The 21484-nt window shown below is 44.9% G+C and overlaps 1 protein-coding gene and 1 long non-coding RNA gene across 8 annotated transcripts in view; one reads left to right on the forward strand and one right to left on the reverse strand.

The window, feature by feature from the left end:
• GRIP2 (glutamate receptor interacting protein 2) overlaps positions 1–16366 on the forward strand; it is a 385704-nt gene extending 369338 nt beyond the window's left edge. For 6 of the 7 annotated variants that reach the window (XM_081183991.1, XM_081183988.1, XM_081183989.1 and 3 more), the window contains exons 18-24: positions 146–285; positions 4934–5110; positions 5517–5673; positions 8656–8776; positions 10461–10700; positions 12055–12201; positions 15327–16366. In XM_081183991.1, the coding sequence (XP_081040117.1) occupies positions 146–285; positions 4934–5110; positions 5517–5673; positions 8656–8776; positions 10461–10700; positions 12055–12201; positions 15327–15518 (1174 nt within the window). In that variant the 3' untranslated portion in view covers positions 15519–16366. Of the gene's footprint in view, positions 1–145; positions 286–4933; positions 5111–5516; positions 5674–8243; positions 8548–8655; positions 8777–10460; positions 10701–12054; positions 12202–15326 lie in introns of those variants that run through there. The other variant, XM_081183994.1, reaches the window with a different exon arrangement.
• Positions 16247–17835, reverse strand: LOC308581725. Its single transcript, XR_014005217.1, has 2 exons — positions 16474–17835; positions 16247–16443 (listed from the first exon to the last, which is right to left on the reverse strand). It is a non-coding gene; the product is annotated as an uncharacterized lncRNA (long non-coding RNA).
• Positions 17836–21484: the final 3649 nt, after the last annotated feature.

Below are 21484 nucleotides of genomic sequence, written 5' to 3' on the forward strand. Positions count from 1 at the left end.
ATGTTTTTCTTCTGATTACCACAGAACTTTAAATCTTGCCACACGTGCATCCATCAACTGAACATGGATATCTTTATTTATGGGCTGGTTTAATGAAATTACTGTCTTGCATAACAGTTGGAATTTTCATTTGCTTGTTCTTTAGGACTGGAGCAATCCATGTAGGAGACCGGATATTAGCTATTAATAATGTAAGCCTTAAGGGGAAGCCTCTGAGTGAAGCCATTCATCTACTCCAGATGGCTGGAGAAACTGTAACTCTGAAGATCAAGAAGCAAACCGAAAGTAAGTCCTCATTCTAAAAATCTGTGTGTAGCATCTGGCACACCTGGAGCCAAAATCAGTACAGATCAATGTAGCAATCTCCACTTCTTGGACAAGGTTCTTGGGCAGTCACTGGCCAAATCCAGACTCTCTTGGATGGCACTGGTTTTCCCAGATCTATTTTGATTTGGGTTTAGGCCTGCTTTTGGTGCACAAATTGCCTCGGTGGCCCTTTGTCGGAAGAGCCGCAGTGGGAATGTGCCCCTGTTTTATTATCCTTGATCCAGTGGCTTTTGATACCATTAACGATTGTCTTCTTCTGGAGTGGCTGTCCAAATTGAGAGTGGGCACCACCACTGCGATGATTCCAGTCCCACTTGGATGGCTGTTTTCACAGGGTGATCCTTGAGGGATATTGTTTGGCCTCATGGAGCCTTTCTGTGTCAGCTTCTGGAGAGTTCTGTATTATCTCCCATGCTATTCAGCCTCTACATGAAACTGCTTAATGGGGTCATCTCGAGTTTTGGAGTACATGGTTAGCAATTTGCTGGAGACACACATCTCTGCTTCTCCTATACATCTTCAGGTGAGGCAGTGGGTGTGCTAGATCAATGTCTTGCCTCAGTAATGGATTGGATGAGAGCCAATAAACTGAAGCTTAATCAGACAAGACTGAGGTCCTGTTAGTGCAGCAGTTCTCAACCTGTGGGTCCCCAGATGTTGTTGGACTACAACTCCCATCATCTCTGAGCCTTGCTAGCTAGGGGTGATGGGAGTTGTAGTTCAACATCTGGGGAAGCACAGATTGAGAAGGGCTGTGTTAGTGGGTGGTTCCCTAAACCAGATGGATGGGATGTAACCTGCTCTAGATGTTGTTGCACTCCCTCTGAAGGAGCAGGTAGATCCTATAGCTTGAGGATACTTCTGGATCCATTACTGTTGCTTGAGGCTCAAGTGAACTGGGCAGCCAAGTCTGCTTTCTATGCTCTGGTAACCTCAAGGCTGGATTACATCAATGCATGGGGCTGCCTTTTAAGACAATTTGGAGACTGCAGCTGGTGCAGAATTCAGAGGCCTGACTGTTAACTGAGGCAGAGTGGTCCAAACATGTAACACCAGTTCTGTCATGACTGCACTGGCTACCATTAGTTTCCGGGCTGTATTCAAAGTGCTGGTTTTGACCCATAAAGCCTTAGGACCTAAACCTTCCCTGCCTTGCAAGCTATCTTCGGGAGAAGAAAAGGCTAAGAAGTAAACCCTACACAAATCCGGAGTGGAGTCCCTAAGAGATTGGATGGCACCTTGTATGCCTCCTTCTGGCAGCCAAGTTGGTGCCAAATGTATTGCTCTGCTCAGAGGCACCAGCTTCTGAAGAAGAATTGGGGGGAGGCGATGTCACATGGTGCATGATGTCGTATGCGTGACATCAGGATGTTGGGGGGACCTTTAAAAATATATGAGGTCAAGGCATACATGCATTGTATAATGATTGCATCCTCTGTCTACATTATTAAACTGCTGTTCCCTTTAATTCTATTCCTGTTAATACCCCTGTTGTGTTGGACTACTGAATTGTGGAGAAATGTGTTAGTTTCCTTGGGAGACTTCTTTAAAACAAGGAGAAGGAGGCGAAAGCACCAAGATCAATAAGTGACTCCATTGACAGGTATAATCTCAAGCACCCACTTGAGATTCTGTTTAAGAAGCTGACTAGATTTTGAGCTGTCTGCTTCCCTTTGAAAAACATCTTCAGACCTGCCAATGCGGAAAGTGATTTTTATTTCTCCTCTTCTTCCTTAACACTGTTTGAGCAGCCCCACTTTGACGCAGCATTAAGTTTCTGAAAGAATTGCTGAAAAGCCAATTGGGGGAAAACTTAATCGGCATCCTTCACTGCCAACCACCTGTCAGTCAAGCATCTCACATCAGACTCTGTGTCTCTGCAGAGTCCCTTACTTTTGAAATTCTGATGCAGCAGCAACCTTGCCTGCCAAACTAAGGAGCTCAGCCAATGTCTTGAAAGGGCTGAAGTTCACTTTAAAGTCCTGACTGATGTTCATGTGTAAAATTGAGAAATAGGCCTCTGTCCTTCTGTTCTTTGCTTTTAATGAAGACAACTTGACAGTGTAACCATGCAATTTAATTTTCATGCTTGAAGGGACCATTAGATTTCAATCACATCCATTTTCCTCCCTCTCTGATTCAGTCTTTCAGCTCTTCATGAACACAGAGGATTTTCCGGGTGCAGTCCCTCCTACTTTCCTTCCTAGCCACTGATAAATTAGATCTCCTACTTGCTCAGAGTGTAGTTTTTCCTCTTGCTTTCTTAGCACTTTTTACTCTGGCAGAGATAAAACACCTCCCTCACCTCTGATCTCCTTTAAGTCTCTTTCCTGCTGCAAGGAGTTGTACAGACATCCATAAACAAAGACAGCTGCAATACGTTATTGTACTTCTCTCCAGTCTCACTCACTCTTCTCTCTTTTTTTTCTTTTCTTCAAAAGACCTGTGACCTGCCTAGAGCCAACTGGGGGGGGGGTTTGAAGTGTCTGAGGAGAGAGGTAGTTCCCAGTTTCTGCTGGAAGCAGAAGCTACCACTAAAATCGTTGTGCTTTAAAAACACTCTTCTGCTGTGGAACTTCCTCAAGAGGTTGCAGAGGTAGCACGTTGCAGGTTTGACTTGCTTTTGGAGGAGACCGAACTTGAGGCTGTGGTGTTTCTAAAAATATTTAATTTTACAACTATAAAAGTAAAGTCGTGTGTGTGTGTGTGTGTGTGTGTGTGTGGAGTTGAGCAACTCCTGACAGGTGGGTCACCTCAGATCCCCAGAGAGAAATATCTGCACCTAAGGATGGTCAAATCTGTCAATTTCACTTTTTCCCTATTTTAATCTTAAATTCAGTTTGCCATGTTTCTGCAGCAATTTGCAGTTATTGTTTTTTTAATCCCCATGAAAATTTGTCAGAATTTCTCCTAATAACCTTTTTGCATGCAGTTTTGACTAATGTACACGTTTTTGAAAGCAATTTTCCCTAATATGATGCATTTTTGTATCTCTTTAGTAATATATGCATTTTAATGCATTCTTTCCCCTAACATATATTCTACACATTGTTTGGGATGGAGAATTGTGTTGCAAAATTCAGAGAAGTGCAAATTTCAAAGGATACGTGTGCTTTGATTTGCACATTTCATATAATTGTAGGGTCGGAAGGGACCTCAAGGGCCATTTAGTCCAATTTCTCTTCTTAAGAGGTGCACATTAGGTAGTGACTTATTAAAATGCAAACTAAATTGAATTTCTCCTCCATCCCTTCATGCTCTCCAGCGTGCCTTCCAATCTCCATGTCAGTGCTCTCATTCCTGCTCACTCCATCATCCTAAAAAACTGCAGTTTCTTTCACACAGAGACCCAACCTTAGCTCAGTTTGGGAATCACCATCCCCCAGCGGCTCTCACAGTCCAGAGATGATCTCTGTACCTCTCAACCATTAGCTATTATGGTGTGAAACACGTTAATAGTCTTTCGCAGAGCTTTCCCCAAGAGAGGATATAGCTGGCACAGCTCATCCAGCAGTCATAATGATATTTTTACTCACAGAAGCTCTTTGGAGCACTTTCTGCGTATGACACATGAGTCAAAATGAACGGAGGAGAGTGAATTCCTATCAATCATTCTAAGCCTGAGCTATTTGAAATTGGAATTCCACAGCCATCTCAAGTACTCCATCATAAGCAATTTAACCCATCCTAATTTGGGGAGACTATAGTGGGCTCCCCCCTTTCTTTAAAGTACAGTCTTTATCTCAGGAGATGTTCTAAGGTGAAAGAGAAAATTGTCAAGGTGATGTGGTTTTAAGTGTTGAGTAAAGAATAAATCACTTTACAATCACTAAATCAGAAAAGCCACTTACTTGGAAATAAGTCTTTTTACTTGATTTCACTGAACTTACTTGCAAGCAGATGCACTTAAGATCACACACTGGCAGTAGTCGTGATCTGTGTGATTTTTATGCCTGGAAAGCCGCTCCCCCACTCTTAATTTCACATTTGGTTGGTGCAACTTGAAGCTGCCATGGGTCAAAAAGGCTTACAGGGTGAAGGGGAAAGAAGGGCAGCACCCCCTTGCTATAGGGCTAAGGCAGCATCAGTGTTCTCCACACCAGACACTACATCATCTGGAAAACACAACATTGGGCCTGCAACCTGATATGAGACTTACCAACCATTAAGGTAAAAGTAAAGGTACCCCTGACCGTTGGGTCCAGTCGCAGACGACTCTGGGGTTGCGGCGCTCATCTCGCTTTACTGGCCGAGGGAGCTTCCGGGTCATGTTGCCAGCATGACTAAGCCACTTCTGGTGAACCAGAGCAGTGCACGGAAATGCTGTTTACCTTCCCGCCAGAGCGGTACCTATTTATCTACTTACACTTTGACGTGCTTTCGTACTGCTAGGTTGGCAGGAGCAGGGACCGAGCCACCGGAGATCACTCTGTCGTCGAGATTCAAACTGCCAACCTTCTGATCGGCAAGCCCTAGGCTCTGTGGTTTAGACCACAGCGCCACCCATTAGCTGGTGATTATAACATGACAGAAAGAGAGCAGGCGAGCTTCACAGAAATGTCTCTAACATCTTGTGCATGCCTGTGCATCTTTATTTTGACCCCAGGGACTTACCCGAAACAGTCTGGGAGTATAAATGAAGTGAGCGACCCAGAAGATGACCTGACTGATTCCCAGAAAACTAGCAAACTCTCTGAGATTTATTCCACCACAATCCCCAGTGTGGACAGTGCAATGGAATCCTGGGACGGTTCTGGCATTGATGCTGGTTATGGAAGTCAGGGTGAGTCGGCCTTTAATGTGCGAATGCATAAGCTTGTCTCCTCTCTCCCAACTCCATTTTGAATTGCTGAGGGCCAGTTCATACATTTATATCTGAGGGGATAAAGGTTCACACAAGCGAACATTGCCATGGGGTCAGTAGTTACAGCGAGCCCCTTCAACGTCCATTTACAGGTGTGGTTTGGATTCAAACCTCACCAGCAAATGGACAAAGCAGGGCGCTTTGTCCATCTGGTTGCACTATTAAAATTCCCTCTAGGCATATAGGATGTCTACTGCAGAACTAGAAATGGGAGACAGACTTCCCATCCAGCTAACTTAGCCATAAGATTGTCTTTGCTCAATGTAGCCATGTAAAAACGACCTGATCCTTCCTGTTTGTCTCTCTGCTCCCCATCGGATCCCAGTAGGTACATACTTGCCTCAAGCTGTTGGCATTGCGCTTCACCCACATGAATGGAGATCCAGCAGACAGAAGAACAGTACCCCTCCTGGTGATCCCAGGAAGAGTTACCCCTTTATGGATGGCAGTTTCAGTGAAGATGACTGGGAGAAGCCCAGCAGGTATGTGAGGCTTGTAAGAAAACAAGGGGGAAGGATGTGTGTGTGTGTGTGTGTGTGTGTGTGTGTGTGTGCGCACATTCATATGGATCTCAAGGACGAGGCATGCCTACATGTCTTACCTGACTCCGTTCGATTTGTCTCCCATCCTTCCTCCCAAAGGAAGGGGTCAATGTCAGCTTCAACTATTCCTGAAGGAATTTGACATGAAAACATTCAGATCTATTTATTCGTCCACATTACAAAAGGGACATGTCGTACAGAGAGCTCAGGCCTCGCCTGTGTTTTTAGAGAAGAAATGGAACTGCAACTGGAATGCTGGGCTAGTCTGAGGAGTGGTCATTTTATTAAGTTGGATTTCTAATTGGAATGAAATAATGCTGGCATTTAGAAGTCGGCGTTTCACCTTTTCTGAACGCCCAGGCTTAAGTTTCATTACAGCGGGGTGTCATCTTAACAATGGCGTTCAAGCGATGGAGAGAAATTAAAAAAACCTTTAATGTGTGGCCCACATTTGGTCTTTTGGGTGTTGACTCAATGGCAGTCCATAGCTTTTAGGTATGTGTAAGGCCATATATGAAAGCAATCTAGGGTGGATGCTCATACATGACGCTGATTTTTATCTCTATCCTATCTATTCTCTGTTTGTCTGATTACCAGTAGGTATACAAGATTACATGCAAAAGTGTGTCCTGGTGATGTTGTCACCAAAAAGTCATTTCTAAGTTCCTTTTTCACTGGTGCAACGTTTTTACGTGAGCAGGAATCCAGTATTGCAGATCTGGAATCTGATCTATGCACTAATGTTGTTGGAAGAGCTGTGTGTGTGTGTTTGTTTGTGTGTGTGTGTGTGTGCGCGTGCGCGCGTGTACGTACACACACACACGTAAAATGGGGTTAAAATAATACTAAGGTGCAGCATGTTAGACATCTGTAAGTGTGTGTTTGGATGAAGCCCAGGGTTCAGCATTAAATTAGCAAGTATTACATGGGAATGGAGGGCGAGGGGAGAGGTACCAATTCCATAAGGTTTTGAGTGGCCTATGCAGCCTGAACTAATCCCACTAATTTTCCAGTTTGAACTAGAAGGGATTGGCATAGTCCTCATATGGCTCGTGGGTGCCAAGTGACCCAAATCAGTTTGCTGTGATAACTCAGGAATCTACCACCTGCAAATGGCCTAAACTGCTCATCACTCTGCTGTCTTCCACACCTCAGCAGTTCATCAAATGCTGCCCAACCACAGACCTTGCAGGTTGCTTTGACCTTAGACTCCTTGCCATTCCGTTGGGTTACCTGAGTTGCTGTGGTTTGTGATGGAATTCTGAAGTGTTGGCTACATCTGGGTTGGCAAGCAGCTGTGAAAACAAAGTCAGTCTTGGTCCAAACAAGACTCTGTCCAATGGATAAGGGAAAGTGGGCGAGGATGGAAGAAGGCAACTGCATAAAATTAAAAACACGAACCTTCAACTCAACATTCCCTCTGTTTGTATCACAGTTCTTTGTAGTGTTGATTCATTAAAACAATAATCATTTCCTTGGCATGAATTTCCAAAACCATTTCATATGACTTTAGTTCATTTTTAATTGCTGCTCTCCCTTTAGCGATCTAAGAAGCGACATGGAAATGTCCACACAAATGAGAAGCAGGCGTCGCAGTTATGCACTTAGCCATTTTTTAAGTGCCGACGAATGATAATAACCTATCAAAATGCCCATTGCGAGAATAGCTTATTTGTGTGTGGAGAGAGGCATTGCACTGCTCTGTGGTCTTCCTGTCAGGCCATTCAGTGTCAGGGTTGGAGAACAGACTTCACCTTCCATACCGCAGTGGCACTAAGTGCAGCGGTTTGGTTTTCCCTCAAGGGAAGAAATGGCAACGAATCACAGAAAGTAAGGTGGCACACCAGTAGGCTCACCCACTTCTTGTCTCAAGTGAATGGAGCCATTTGAAACTCAAGCCTGCTTCACTCAGTGGAGCCACTGGCAGAGGAAGAGGAGTGCGAGGGGGAGCGCACCGCCCCTGGCAGTGTGATCCCGGTGGGGTGCCATCGCAGCAGCCCCCCTGCCCCCAGGACGCACGCCAGCCCCGCCCCTGCCTTCTCTCCGCCACTGAGTGGAGCCCCAAACTGAGTTCAATATATCTGGGTTTCCCAGGAGTGTGGTTGAATGTTAAAAGCATGGGGCGGAACGTGGGGAACTGACTCTTATATACAGGGGGAAAGGACTGTTTTGCCCCCTTTTTACCCCAAAAAGAGAGGGTGGTGTGGATATCAGCAAGCACAAACCTCTCTACTTCTTCAAGGGAGAAGTATATAATGAGCAGGGGCAGCAGAATAGATTAGCATTTAGATTTATTGAAAGTATAACTACAGACCCGCGCAAATGAGAGATATAGGTCCTGTTGAACCCTCTGTATATTTCTGCATTTAGTGTTTAAATTGCTTGCCTAGTCTAGGGGAAGCCATTTTATATACATCATTTTTTACATTATATACTCCCACAGATACCTGATGTATTTCTCATTTTCTCACCACGTCTGTTACCCTCTGTGTTTTTCTCTCTCTTCTCAGGTGTTCTGTGTCTCAGATCTGAACTCTGTCCCATCCGCCTTTGTACTAACAGTCTCTGAGGCTCCTGGTTTACCCATAATGCATCCTTTTTTTCTTTTACTTCTCTATTTCACCAAAACGTCTTCCTAAACCTACAATCTTCCTACAGGCACTTTTTATTTTACCCTTTTGAACGTGGCATTACTACACCAGTGTAATTCTTCCTCTTGAAGGACTTTTGCCCTGTTAGTGAAAGTGCATGGAGGTTTTGTATTTGGACTCTCTCTTGCCTGAAAAGTTCATATTGTTTGCTTTTGTATATGAAGACTCTGCCAAGTCTCTGCTTTTACTGGCGAGCCACTTGCTGTAGCCTTGCGGCTTCCACCCTGCTCCAGAAGAGTGCTGACAATCTTTGGTTCCTACGTTACAACAGATATCCCAACCGCCAAAATGGCCTTGAGACCGCACATGAGGATAATTTTTGGCGTGTTTTTGGAGAAGCTTTGGAGGACTTGGAAACATGCGGCCAGTCTGAGCTTTTGAGGGAGATTGAGGTAAATTAACCTTTGAAAGCAGAAGGGGTGTCTAGCTGTACCACTTCTAGTAAGTTCCCCTCTCTTGGTTCTTCTTGAGCTGCGTCTTTCTGGTTGTGACTGAGGGGAGCTGGAGCTAATGGCAGGGTGAACAGAGCGCTCTATATTCCCCCTTCCCTGCGTAGTCAGAGTGTCACCCTTTATAAAGTGTGCTTCCTTTCAAGGTAATATCACTAGAAGCTTATAGTACACATCTTGAGCAGGTTGAGCAGGTATTACAAGGGTACAGGCACACAGGAAGGTTAGACCTGTTTTCCCCAAAATCTATATTAGCCTTTGCCAGCCTAATCCAAACTAGCACTGCTCTCCCAAGCAGAAAATTGGGATTTTCATCCTTTTTCTGTTTGTCAGAAGCATGGCTCCTGCATTTCAAGTGCTTGAAGCGGTCAAATTATCATCCATGTGTAAGGCTAGGTACACATAGCAGTTTAAAGTGGATTAAATGTTTATTGCATTGAACACATAACATTGTCCCCATCTAAGTGGCACTTCCCCTGTTTAGTTCAGATTTTCCCAATAATGCAGTAAGGAAACAAAAATCCTACATAAAATTGCTTATTGCCCAACTGTGGACATACTGAAGCACATGATGGAGGTGGGTTGGATCTTTCATGTGCCTGGTGACTTTTCTGGGTGTCATCTATCACCTGACCCCTCTACTTCTGTCGGTGAGGTGCTCCTCGGTTTGCTGTTGATGGATCTGTCATGACACACACTTCATTTGTTCTTAACCCACTGTTTTGTGCAAGTCTGGTATATCAGAAAACTTGGATCTCAAAAACAAAATTTATAAAAGGGTGACAGGTACAAGTAAACAAATACCTGCCTGCATGTCCAATATGGACCTCACGTTTTTCAAACTCAGAGAGGGTGAGTTGCTGGTGGGGCTCAAAATTCAACTTCTTTTTTTTAACCTACTCTTTTGTGCAAATCTGGTGTATATGAAAACTTGTATCAATTTTTGTTAATGGCCACACATACAGGTAAATAAATAATTTTGTGCACGTCCACAATGGGCCTCATGTTTCCAGAACTCTGGGAGGGCGTGGAAGTATTAATGGAGATGAAGGAACAACAACACACACTGCGAATTCATCCCACCAAGCACCACCCACTAGCATGGATGGGAAACACCGAGATAGCATTCAGTTGAGAATGCTTATGTATGGATGGACAAGTACAAAAGTGCACATAGAAAGAGCAAATCTGTTTCTATGGTGTGCATCTAGCATTGGCCAAAAGGAGAATCATAATAGGGCAGTAAGTCTTGCCATGATATTGTGGTGCTGTGGCCAGTTCCCATAAATTGCAAGTGCACGGCCAAAATTTTGTTGTCCTTGGGGGCTGGCATTTCTCATATATGCCAATTCAAGTGAACTCATGGTGAATCCTGAGCAGGCTTTGCAATTTGGCAGCATCCCATAGTAATGGGAGTCCTGAATCATCCTTGAGCGATGGCACCCTGTTCTCTCTCTGAACTTTGTCTTGCCAGTCTTGTTTGTTTGGGTGGGAGGTTCTAGAGCAGAGGGTGCAGGAGTTGGGACATCCATCTTGCCCTGAACCTTACTGTTCATGCTGCTTCTTGCACCGAGCTTACTGTGTTCTCTCTCTGTGTGTGGCTGTTTTTTTACTTACCCCTCCATAGGCATCCATCATGACAGGGAGTGTACACAATCTAGACCTTGACGGGGGCAAGTTGCTCATGAACTCTGTCAACCAATCAGGACTGAGCCCACCAAGGAAAGGGAACACCAAGAGCTCAGGTGAAGGGAAGGGCAATGCCAATGTCACTCCCACCAAGAAAAATGACAGGAATTTGGAGATTAAGATGATGAAGGAAGAGATCCAAGAAATCATGTCTCCCACCCCTCTTGAGCTGCACAAGGTTTGTGCTGAAGAATGGTCTGGTTATGGGTTTTAAGACTGTGGGGCAATGATAGGATAGAGGTGGGTAAAGGACTGGAAAAATAATAATCTCCAGAGGCGGATTTGCCCCATTACTAAGTTTCTGGATAAATGTCTTTGAGCACAGAATGGCATGGAATGTTCTACTGATGTTAGTAAGCAGCTGGTGTCCTCTAGTGGGGACAGCGCCCTCTTCCTGCCACTCCCTTGCAATGCACCCCACACACCTAGCAAAACTGCAACGGAGTTCAGGGGTAGAGCACATTCTTTGGATGCAAAAGGTCCCAGGTGCAACCTCCAGCATCTCCAGGCTGGGCTGTCTGAATCCATAGAGAACCTGCTGCTGCTAGTCAGTGTTGGTGATACTGAGGTAGATGGACCTAATGAACTGGCTTAGTAGAAGACTGCCTCCTATAATAGGATGGCTTTGCAGTAAAGCGGATGACACACACACAGGTAAACAAGAGTCTCATGGCGGGAGTAGCACAATGGCATGCAATCCATGGACACACGCCCCACCTCCCGTGCAGAGGAATGCTTACCATTGCACCAAATTCTCCAAAAGGGCTTTTGGTGGTTCGGAAGTCTTTCAGGCATTTTGCTAGAAACCAAACATTCCTGTTTAAACAGCAGAGCTTCATTCTCAAGGCTGACAAGGTAGTCGATTTAAAGTTGGAACAGCGCCTACCTCCCCAAGCAACAGGATTGCTGGTTCGCACGGAGAGCCTGAATGTGTGCATTGTGTCTGACCAAATGACCTTTTCTGATAGCAGTGTTGATATTCTCCCAGTAAAGATAGTAATTAAGACTACAGTACTAACCCCACTTACTTGGGACTAAGCCCCATTGAATTCAGTGTGGCTTGTTTCTGAGTAGGCATGGTTAGGACTGCGCTGCAAATGTGTTCTGTTCCTGACCCCACATTCCAACTAGGGATCATTATTGGGAGGGGTGTTAGAGCAATGTTATCACCTTATCCTTGTTTGTCCTGTGCCCTAGTTCTGCTACTGATGCTTTCTTGGAAAACACTGGCCATTTTCCTACTTCTGTGCCACATGCCCACACGTTCACTCTTGTCGCATCAGCATTGCACTCGGCTCCTGTGGCTTACGGTGCCGCTTGAGGAGAACACAGACCTGAAGCTGTTGTTTTACATTCACCATAGCTACTTAGTGACCGAGTTTGACATTTTAGGCTGAAACAGCTGAAATTTGCAAAAACTTCAGAATGAGACCCTCATTTATTCTTGAATCACTGGGGGGGCACTTGCTCCTCATGCTTTGTCCTCTGTTTTTGCTGTTCATACCAAATTAGACTTTCCTTTTCCTTTTCAGATAACTATTTATAAGGATCCAGAGACTGAAGACTTTGGATTCAGTGTCTCAGATGGCTTGCTGGAAAAAGGCGTCTATGTGAATATGATCCGCCCAGATGGGCCAGCTGATCAGTGTGGACTCAAGCCCTATGACAGAGTACTTCAGGTAGTAGCTATAAATAACAACAAAAGGTTTAAGAAACCCAAATGGGTCTGTTTCTTGAAGAAGAGCTTGCATCTGGGGCAAACCACCTGGGTTCATACTAGTGGCTGTTGGAATAGTCTGTCTAAAACGGTACACCCTCTTTTTCTTTCTGTCCTACTGCTGCACAATTTCACTGATGGAAAGGTTTCTGTTTTCCTTAACCCAGGGGATGCCACCCTTTTTTGGGCCAGGGGGCACATTTGGAATTTTGACATAGTGCCATGGATGCCTGTCACAAAATGGCCGCCATAAGATGGTGCAGGAAAGGGCAAGCCCAGTGCAAACAGGAACTGTGAGCAAGAGGAGCAAACAATCTCTCATGCATTGTGGGCTTTTATAGAGACCTTTCATGGGCATTACAGGATGTACTAGCAGGCACGCTGGCAGCCAAGGGCACTGCGTTGGCCACCACTGCCTTAACCTGTCCTCCAGCTCTGTGGCACAAGCCATTCATACCCACATATTTTCCCTCAGGTGGTGGCTCCCTGAACTCCTTGTAGCTACTCCACAGGAAAAAGCCACCCAGACCTTCAGGAGCCCCAGTGAAGGCTCTTTATTAATGCATTGGCACACCTCGCTGGCGTTTCTGCTGGGGGTAGGAAAAGAAGTGACAACTTGAGGTCCAAACTGTTTTGTCGGCCTCTCCTGAGGCAGCTGTTCAGATCAGAAATGCTGGAGGCAGTTGGTACAACCCCCCCTCCCTGCTCTGCAAGCAGTTACATTCATTATTTTAGAAGTCTTGCAATTCCCTGAAGGATTCTTTTGCTGTTCCCTTCAGCATTTTAAAAAGACTTTATTGGCTGTGCCACAATTAACTCTAACACATGTAGGGTCAGTAACTGAAAATCTGGCAACAATAAGGGGAGGCTCATTTGTGCTTGTTATGGTCCGTAGCCAGCTGGCCTGCTGCACCGTTGTTCTTTCTCAGCCTCAAATGAAAGACCAGCAGAAAGAAGGAATTGGGGGCAGAGCGGAGAGGGGGGACCCAAAAAAAAAAAGTAATTAGACTGCCGGCCACGTTTCTGCAGAATGTTGGCAATGTCACAGCCTGCACAAGCACCAAAGTGTTCCCCTTGAACGCACACTAGACCCAAAGAGGAACCATGAGAAGAGGACTTCAGTATCTCTGCATGGGACACCACTGAGGAGATGACCTTGTCGTCACTTCTGTATGATGGTCATCAGGACTGTAGCTTGAGGCGGTGGGAAGAGAATCGGCCTTGCATACAGGAAGTCCCAAGTACTGGGGTGAAGCAACCACCTCAGGCATTGTCTCTGCGGGCACCCTGTCCACCCAGCTGGTGGCAGAGAAGCAGTGCTGGTTTGCAGCAAGATCTCACTGGATTTTTGTGAGATCTCACTGGAAACCACTGCCGTTGTCACCTCAGGTAAGGGAGGGCATGACAGCACGTTTCCGTTTGGCCTCAGGCATTGAAAGGGACATTGCCCAAGTGCAATGCCAGCATCTCCAGGTGGGGCTGGGAAACCCTAGAGCACAGCTACCGGTCAGTGCAGACAGAACTGAGTGAAATAGATCAATGGTCTGACTCTGTAGCATCCTAGTTAGAGGAAAGTGTTGAGCCGGCAGTGATCCATAAAGAGCTTTCTAAAGGTCAGAAAAATATAGATGGATTTGTTTGACCTATAAAATCTTCATCCAGATGCAGAGGGATGGAAGAACTAACCCTAGAGCCGATTAACCTTCCTTGGCCTCGGGGTTGCGTTCAAGGTTGGGCAGCCCTCTGGGGGTTGTGTGCCGTTTTCAGATGCACCCACTTGCAGACACTCGTCGCACAAACATCTCACAAAAACCCACATCTGCAGATCACACAGAGACACAGAGACACACAATGCGTTCTCTCTTACACCATGCGCTCTCTCTCTCTCTCTCTCTCTCTCTCTCTCTCTCTCTCTCTCTCTCTCATATGCACCGTGCACTCTCCCATGTGCTGACATACCATGCTCATCCCCATGGCAGCACTGGGCTGAGAGGAGCTGGGATGGAGAGAGCATCCCTTGTTTGTCTCAGAGGCTACAGAAACAAAAGGAGTCATCCTGCCTCAACCACTTGGGGCTTAGAATATAAAGTAGCCCTTCATTGTCTCCAGATGCTGTTGCTTCCGACTGTGTGCAGCAGATCTTAATATCCACATCTGTGCTTACCGTAAACTTAATTTAAATCCCACCTGCCAGTTTGACTGATTGAATACCCCACCTTACACTGTCAGCTAAATGCAAAGAATGTCAATCCGTAGGTTATCTGTCCCTGGTAGCCCTAATGAAACTTTGATTGAGTTAGGATAAAAGGTTTGTCCACAGTTCCATCAGGGATGAGGAAAAGGTAAATATTTTTAAGACAAAGAAATCAGAGAGGCTCCACCCTTAAACAACCTCATCATAACCAGGGAGCCTTTTCTGCAAGATGAAACCCAACTGTATTATGGCGCCTGACCACTTGGGTTTTACAATATACATTTCTGGCCCCCAAATCATTGGCTGGAGAATAGAGTAGCCCCACAAGGATACAGCAACAGCTCACTATCCCTGACTTAATGCTTCTGGTTAGATTTTTGTCAAAAACTGTCCCACAAAAAGAGTACTGTTTGATCGGATGTCTTTTCCATTCTCTCACATAACTGAGGAATTGAATGGCTCCAGGAATGTGGTTTCCTGGATTTTTCTGCCATAGCATAGCATAGCATAGTTTGGTTTGGCCTATGTTTTATATGTAGCAGAACAGCTCCCAAATTACAATCTATTGAGTGTTCAACGTTGACACAAGTTTAAGAATATAAGAACACAATATGAGCCTGCTGAATCAAGCCAGTGTCCCATCTAGTCCAGACCCTGTTCTCACAGTGGCTGACCAGACAGATAGATGCCTGAGGGAAGACTACAAGCTGGATGTAAATGCAACAGCACTCTCACCACCTGTGATTTCCAGCAAGCGGTTACTTTTTTAAAAACAACAACACAGTAAAATAAAATTGTCTCATTTCCCTGTTTTTTGTGTGTGTGTGTGTGTGTGTGTGTGTGTGTGTGTGTGTTTCCCATAATCCACTGTGAGTTTTCTCTCATCCCTTCAGGTAAACCGCATTCGAACCCGGGACTTTGACTGCTGCTTAGCTGTCCCTTTGATATCTGAAGCAGGAGACAAACTGGACCTGGTAATCAGCCGGAATCCCCTGGCCTTCACTGCCAAAGCCCAGCTCGATGAGGATTTGCCAGGCCGGCAGCCTCCTAGTGTGGAGGTCAAGGCAAACACACAGACGCTCTGAATGCTAGGTGGGCTTGGCATCAACTGTTCTTGAGGTCCTGTGGGGGTGGGGGCAAAGGGGTTGGTGGGTGTCTGTAACACTTTTTTCGGTTTTACTTTTGCACTGGTATTGTGATTACTCTGTGTAATGTAACTTGCCATGAAGAAATGGGTTTCCCTTTTGTCGCATCTTGAAGCCAGTCAGCCTAGGCCTTGAAGGCCCAACCTGAGACAGACCAATGGAAATGGTCCCGCTTTGGCCAACACGGTGGGTGGGATGGGCTGCTGTTGCCACTGAAAGCAGGAAGCAGTGCCCAGCACAACTCACCTGGGAGAGAACATCCTTTGCTCATGGTATGAGCTTCTCCAGCGAACGGGGTCACAGGGCACCAGACTATCATCTTTGCCCCTGTCTTCGAAGGGCTTGGGTACATGGTGCTATTTCTTGTTGTTTGCTTTGTTAAATCATGTACAGTGAAACTAAATATTTAACACACACACACACACACACACACACACACACACACACACACTGCTTTGTTTCTGTGAAAGGCCACCCCTGCACTACCCCATAGCTTTTCCTTAGCCCACGGCAAGAAGAGCCTTTTCCCAATTCACAGCCACACTCTCCCAGATCATTGTGGTGCTTGGGATCAACCGAGAGCAGAGTTTCCCCTCGCAAGTTTTATGAAGTCCTGAGCCATTTGTCACAAAAGACGGGGCTCAGGGATGTAATTTTTTTCTCCCTTGCCACGTCTCAGGCACTCATTCTTTGGGGTGCAGCCTAAACACATCCACCACTATTTGACTTCAAGACAATGTGTGCTTGTTTTCTTCCTTTCTTCCTTCATCTACTGTGTTTTTCTTAGACAGCACTGATGATACCATACATAAAGGGCAGGAAACTGGCTTTTCTGGGTCACCAGTAACCTTGTGTGTGCCTCCCCCTACACACACACACACACACACACACACACACACACACACACAGCACCAAGAATCTTTCTCTTGGTTGAACCATGAGTCTGTGAGTGGGCAGCTGAATGTGAGTCACTCACATAACCCTCTTTGCCCTGAGCCTCGTTTTTCCCCCCTATGGGAGTGGGGAAACCCTTGTATCTCCTTGTCACTGTTAAGCATGAGACATCCTCTGCGAGATTTGTATTGTGTCTCCCAGTGCACCCCCTGTGGGTCGTCCTAGTGCAAGTGCGTGCGTTTGTTTAAAAAAAAACCCACTGATGATGAGGGTTGACGCCCTGTTGTAACCGGTCATAGCAGCAGCCCCATGTTTTTAGTAGTTACCTTCTCCTCCCTGGCTTTCTGAGCACGATGCCTATGTGACCCTCTGCCTTCCACAACTGAATTCCGTTGTAGTGATCATGGATGTGATATTCACATTCTTTGGATGATCTGCCTGCAGCAGGTGAGATGGACTTGCAACTTATGGCCATGATCTCTTCCTTTCCACATGGCAAAAATGCCGGGGCTTGCAAATCTCGCTCCGGCCAGTCCAATGGCCTGTGCCAGGGTTTCTGGAATAGCACTTTATTGTGGTGGTTTTTTCGACTGTCCCCCCACCAGGGAACTTGAGTAAGACCCTGGAAATGGGAAACTGGCTCCTCTCTTCCTTTGTATGCCCTTTGTTTTCTTTGGTACCGTTCTGATGCAAATTAAGATGCCATGTTTTGGTATGGGTAACCTTCTCCGGTAGATCAGTAAACCACGACTGGTTTTCAGATCTGAGCCCAGATTAAGCTGTGATTGCATCTACTTCTCTTTTTCCTCTCTCTCTTTTTTTAAATAAAAAATATGCTTATTCATTTTCTGGGCCACATCAAAGTTTCCGTGCTTTCCTTAAGATGTGCATGGAGTCCCTTTGGGGCTGCATCTAGCTGTAGCCATTTTCTCTTCTCAAAGTATGCAATATTCCATACCATGGCTGCCATATAACCTAGATAATGTGCCATAAAAGAAACTGGAGGGTATTGACAGTTGAGCAGAAAAAAGGGGTTTTATATGCAATATTCCCAAAATGGCGGAAGCTCAGCGTGGCTTCAAATAGGTTTTTAATGAAGACTTTTAATAAGGCTTTAAAAAAAATGGTCCTTGTATCCCTTCCTATGCATTTTGAATGATACGAAAATGAAATGCATTACTTAAATGTGTATTTTTATCCATATATTAGAGTGTATTCCTTGTAAAGTATTTTTATACGCTAATTTTCTTATGTATCTATGAAAGCACAATATTCAAAGAATATTTTAGTCCTGTTTTGGACCTATTTGTAAATCTATGTATTTAAATGGTATTGCGATTACTTAGATTTTTTTAATTAAATAAAAGCAAAACAAAACACGTTCCCTGTTTTCTTTGAAAAGTTGGCATCTAAGTGATACTTTGCCTTATCTGTGGTCTATCTCTGCTTGCACTTGGATCTCTGCCAGGCTGCCTGCTTGAGACCAGAAAGTAATCTCTGGATCATCTCAGAATCAACAGAAGAGAAAAGCAAAAGCTGAGGTTAACTTTAGCCAAAGGAACCACTTTTAAATACTTGTTGATTTTGAATGTGAGTTTTAGTGTGCAATCCTCTACAAGTTTACCTGGAGGCATGTCTTATTGAGTCTGACAACACTTACTCTCAGGTAAGTGCTTGCAGGATTGCTGCCTTAAGCACATGCTGAGGTGGGCAGCTCACCTCCTTCACTGACAGTCTCCAGCTTCTTCTGCCTCCCAGGGAACAAGAGCAGGCCTCTAATCAGAACCATTAAGACATAGCTGACTTCACGTAGTAAGTCTGGGGTTGTCTCATGCTTGTGGCTGGATGGAAGCAAAAATGACTGTACTCTCCCTAATTTTGTATTATGCCATGCTCCTGTGACAGCCATTTTGTGACTGGTGCCCACAACACATTCTCAAAATCCAAAATACATTTGCTGGTCCAAACCAGCTGGCAAACACTTCAGATTTTACATTTGCAAACGTGGAGGAACAGCCCTTATTTCTTCTTTGTCCTGGTAGCCCTGGGTACATTCTGAAATCTATCTTTCATCTCATGATACTGTTCTAGTTGTATCTGTGCAAGCCCACAGCAGACTCTGGGGCAGCTGAGCTTCTGCTACATCCTTAACCTTGTTTTGTTTAGCATCCAGCCTGATTAGCTCAAAAGCTTGCTCACAATATTGTGACACTTTGGTTGGATCCCAGTAATGCGATTTCCATAGTATGCATGTAAACAAACAAAACACAATACTTTCAATGCATCAGCACTGCTACCCAACTTTGAACACTGATTTTGAATGCTCTTTGTTATAGAATTTAGCATAATAGTTGAGATAACATTGGAAGAAATGAGTTATTTTTTGTTGATCTTCCATTGCCATCAGTGGTATTTTAAACACTTTGGGTTGTGGTCAACAGTCTTCCATGTAGCACAGTAGTGGTTTTTTAAAATAGGGAAGGAACCATTCCTGGTCGTTGTATAACTCATTCCTTATAGAAGTTAGTAACACAGAGGCATTCCATCAATGTTTAGATATGTGAGACTATTTGTATGGTAACTATGAGGCTGTAAACTCATACACAAAGGGGCAATAAAGGGGGGAGGGAAGCCTCTGTGTTGGACACACACTTTCTCTCTCACCTCTTTTCCCTGACCTCAACACCCTCCCGCTCTTCTGGTTAATGTTCAACAGGGAAGATTTCTACTTCCAGTAAACAACTCTTTATCTGTGATCTTTGGCCTGCTTTCTAGGCTGGTATTTGTAACTGAGCAAAGACCTTTGGAGGTTTGGCACTTGGCAGCAGATTCTTACTGGCCTCCTGGAGAGCTGTGTAGAATGCTTGTCAACAGTTAACGTGCAGCAAACATGGTTTCAGCATTCGTGGAAGGTGACTTGCTGGCTTTCGCAAGCACTGTCTACAATCCTCTACAAGCAGAGGATTGACTGACTTGTGGTACAATAAAAGCAGAGTGTGTTGCACAACAAGTACAAAGGCATTTTGCTGCAAAATGTATAGGCAAGGTCACTTAAGGACTTCCCAGATCGGAGAAAAAATGCGAGATAGCAGAGATGTGAGATGTGAGATGCATTGCATGGCTTCAACTGACACTTCATCACCCACTAAAAAAAACCCTGGTCTTGCTGCTGTAGGATTTATTTATATTTTTTTTAAAAATTAAAAATAGCCAATCCGGACTATGCAGGATTTCTAGACTGATAGCTACAGTAGTATGTGTTTTTTCTTTTTTAAAAAAAACCCTGAAGGTGCTCCCTGCATATGCAATATGTGCTTTAAATTCTCCCCATCCAAATGTTCAAGTATGTATTAGGTCAGGGATTGGATTTGGTGCAAAAGCTTCTCAATGCAGAAATGTGAGTGCCTAGCACTAGACAGCTGACCAATTGCTGCCTTGAACATCTCAAACTGCTTTCCATGTCTGATAACAGGAAAATTGTGGCATTACCACTGATCAGAGATGGTCCCTGGGTAAGATCCAGCAGAATTCCCTTCTCATAACTGATGGGCCCTAAAAGTAGCAGGTTGGCATGAAGTCTTCTGTAGTAGGAGCTTCATTCTTCTGTTTTTGCATCATCACTGCAATATATGACAGCATCTATTCACATGTGATGTGTAGTGCATTCAAGTAATTTAGAAAGATGAGGGTAGAATCACATTCTCCCTTTGACTTGCTCCAGGAACCAGAGATGAGGGGTTCTTCCACACTGGAACTACTTTCGGGTGGGATTCAGTTACATACCAGAAAAGTCAGATTGGGCAATTAAAGTTGATGTGGCAGTCTTGTGCAACAAACTCATTTCTCCCTCACAAAATTTTTGCATTGCACTGAGGTATTCACTCTTGGATGAAGGAAATGGATTGTCATCAATGAATAGAAGTCTTGCATGTAGGCTTGTTTGGAGATTGTGGGATTGCCTGGGGGATCCAATTGGAAGGTGGTAGGAATAATCATTGGAGGATGGTGCTTGTGGCACACAAGCAAAGGCTGCTGTTGGAAAACACACACCACTGAATTCCAATGGGGGAACATTCAGGGCTGGGGGGTGCAAGCAACAGCAAGCTGTTAGCTTCAGGGATAATAATAAATTTCTTATATCCTGTCCATCTGACTGGGTTGCCTCAGCCACTCTGGGTGGCTTCCAACAAAAATACAGAAGGTTCTGTGGGACTTCAACATCCACAGCAAGACGATTGGCTTTGGGATGGCTTATGACTTCAGAAGGAGTAGAGAAGGAACCAGCTTTGTCTTTAAAGCTGCATTTCTTTTTACCGTCCTTTTCACCACTGGGAGGAATGTTTTCATGTGCTTGTAACCATTTTTATGTTTAAACTTTTTTCCTAAGAACAGGCATTGTGGGGTTTTTTGTTGTTGTTTTTTGTCCCTTTAGTGCATGCTTCAGTCATGTTTCATGAAACTTGTGTGTTCTGGAACATACCACCCCGTGTCTAGTTCTATGCTACCCTTGAGCTGCTCTCAAAGAAAACATGGGATTTTTAGGCAGGATCATAGAAGTGTAGAGTTGGAAAGAGCCAAGGTTATCGATCCCAGTCCTGCTATGCAGAAATCTTTCGCACAATGTGGGTATCGAACCCACGACTCTGAAATTAAGGGTCTCATATCCGACCAACTGAGCTATCCAGCTGAATCCAGCCGGCTGGTGAAAGGCAGCCTTGTTGAATGCTTTCCCCTGGTGGCAGCAAAAGGCCTAACAGGCAGGGTGGGCAAGCAGAGGGGCGTGCCCAGTATGCACCTGCGGTACCATGACAACTTCCTTGATGCAACTTCCTGAGCACAGAGCAGCTTCACATAAGAAACAACTGTCTATCAGAAACTAGTTTGAACCTCTTTGACCATCCCACTGCTATGTCTGCTCCTCCCCACTTTCTTCTCCCACACCCATAAAAAAATCAGTGGGGCCTTTTGTGGGGAGGAGCAGAAGAAACTGCTTAGAGGCCTGCATCTCTGAG

Source organism: Podarcis bocagei, assembly GCF_964188305.1.
Source record: "Podarcis bocagei genome assembly, chromosome: 2".
NCBI classification, from domain to species: domain Eukaryota; kingdom Metazoa; phylum Chordata; class Lepidosauria; order Squamata; family Lacertidae; genus Podarcis; species Podarcis bocagei.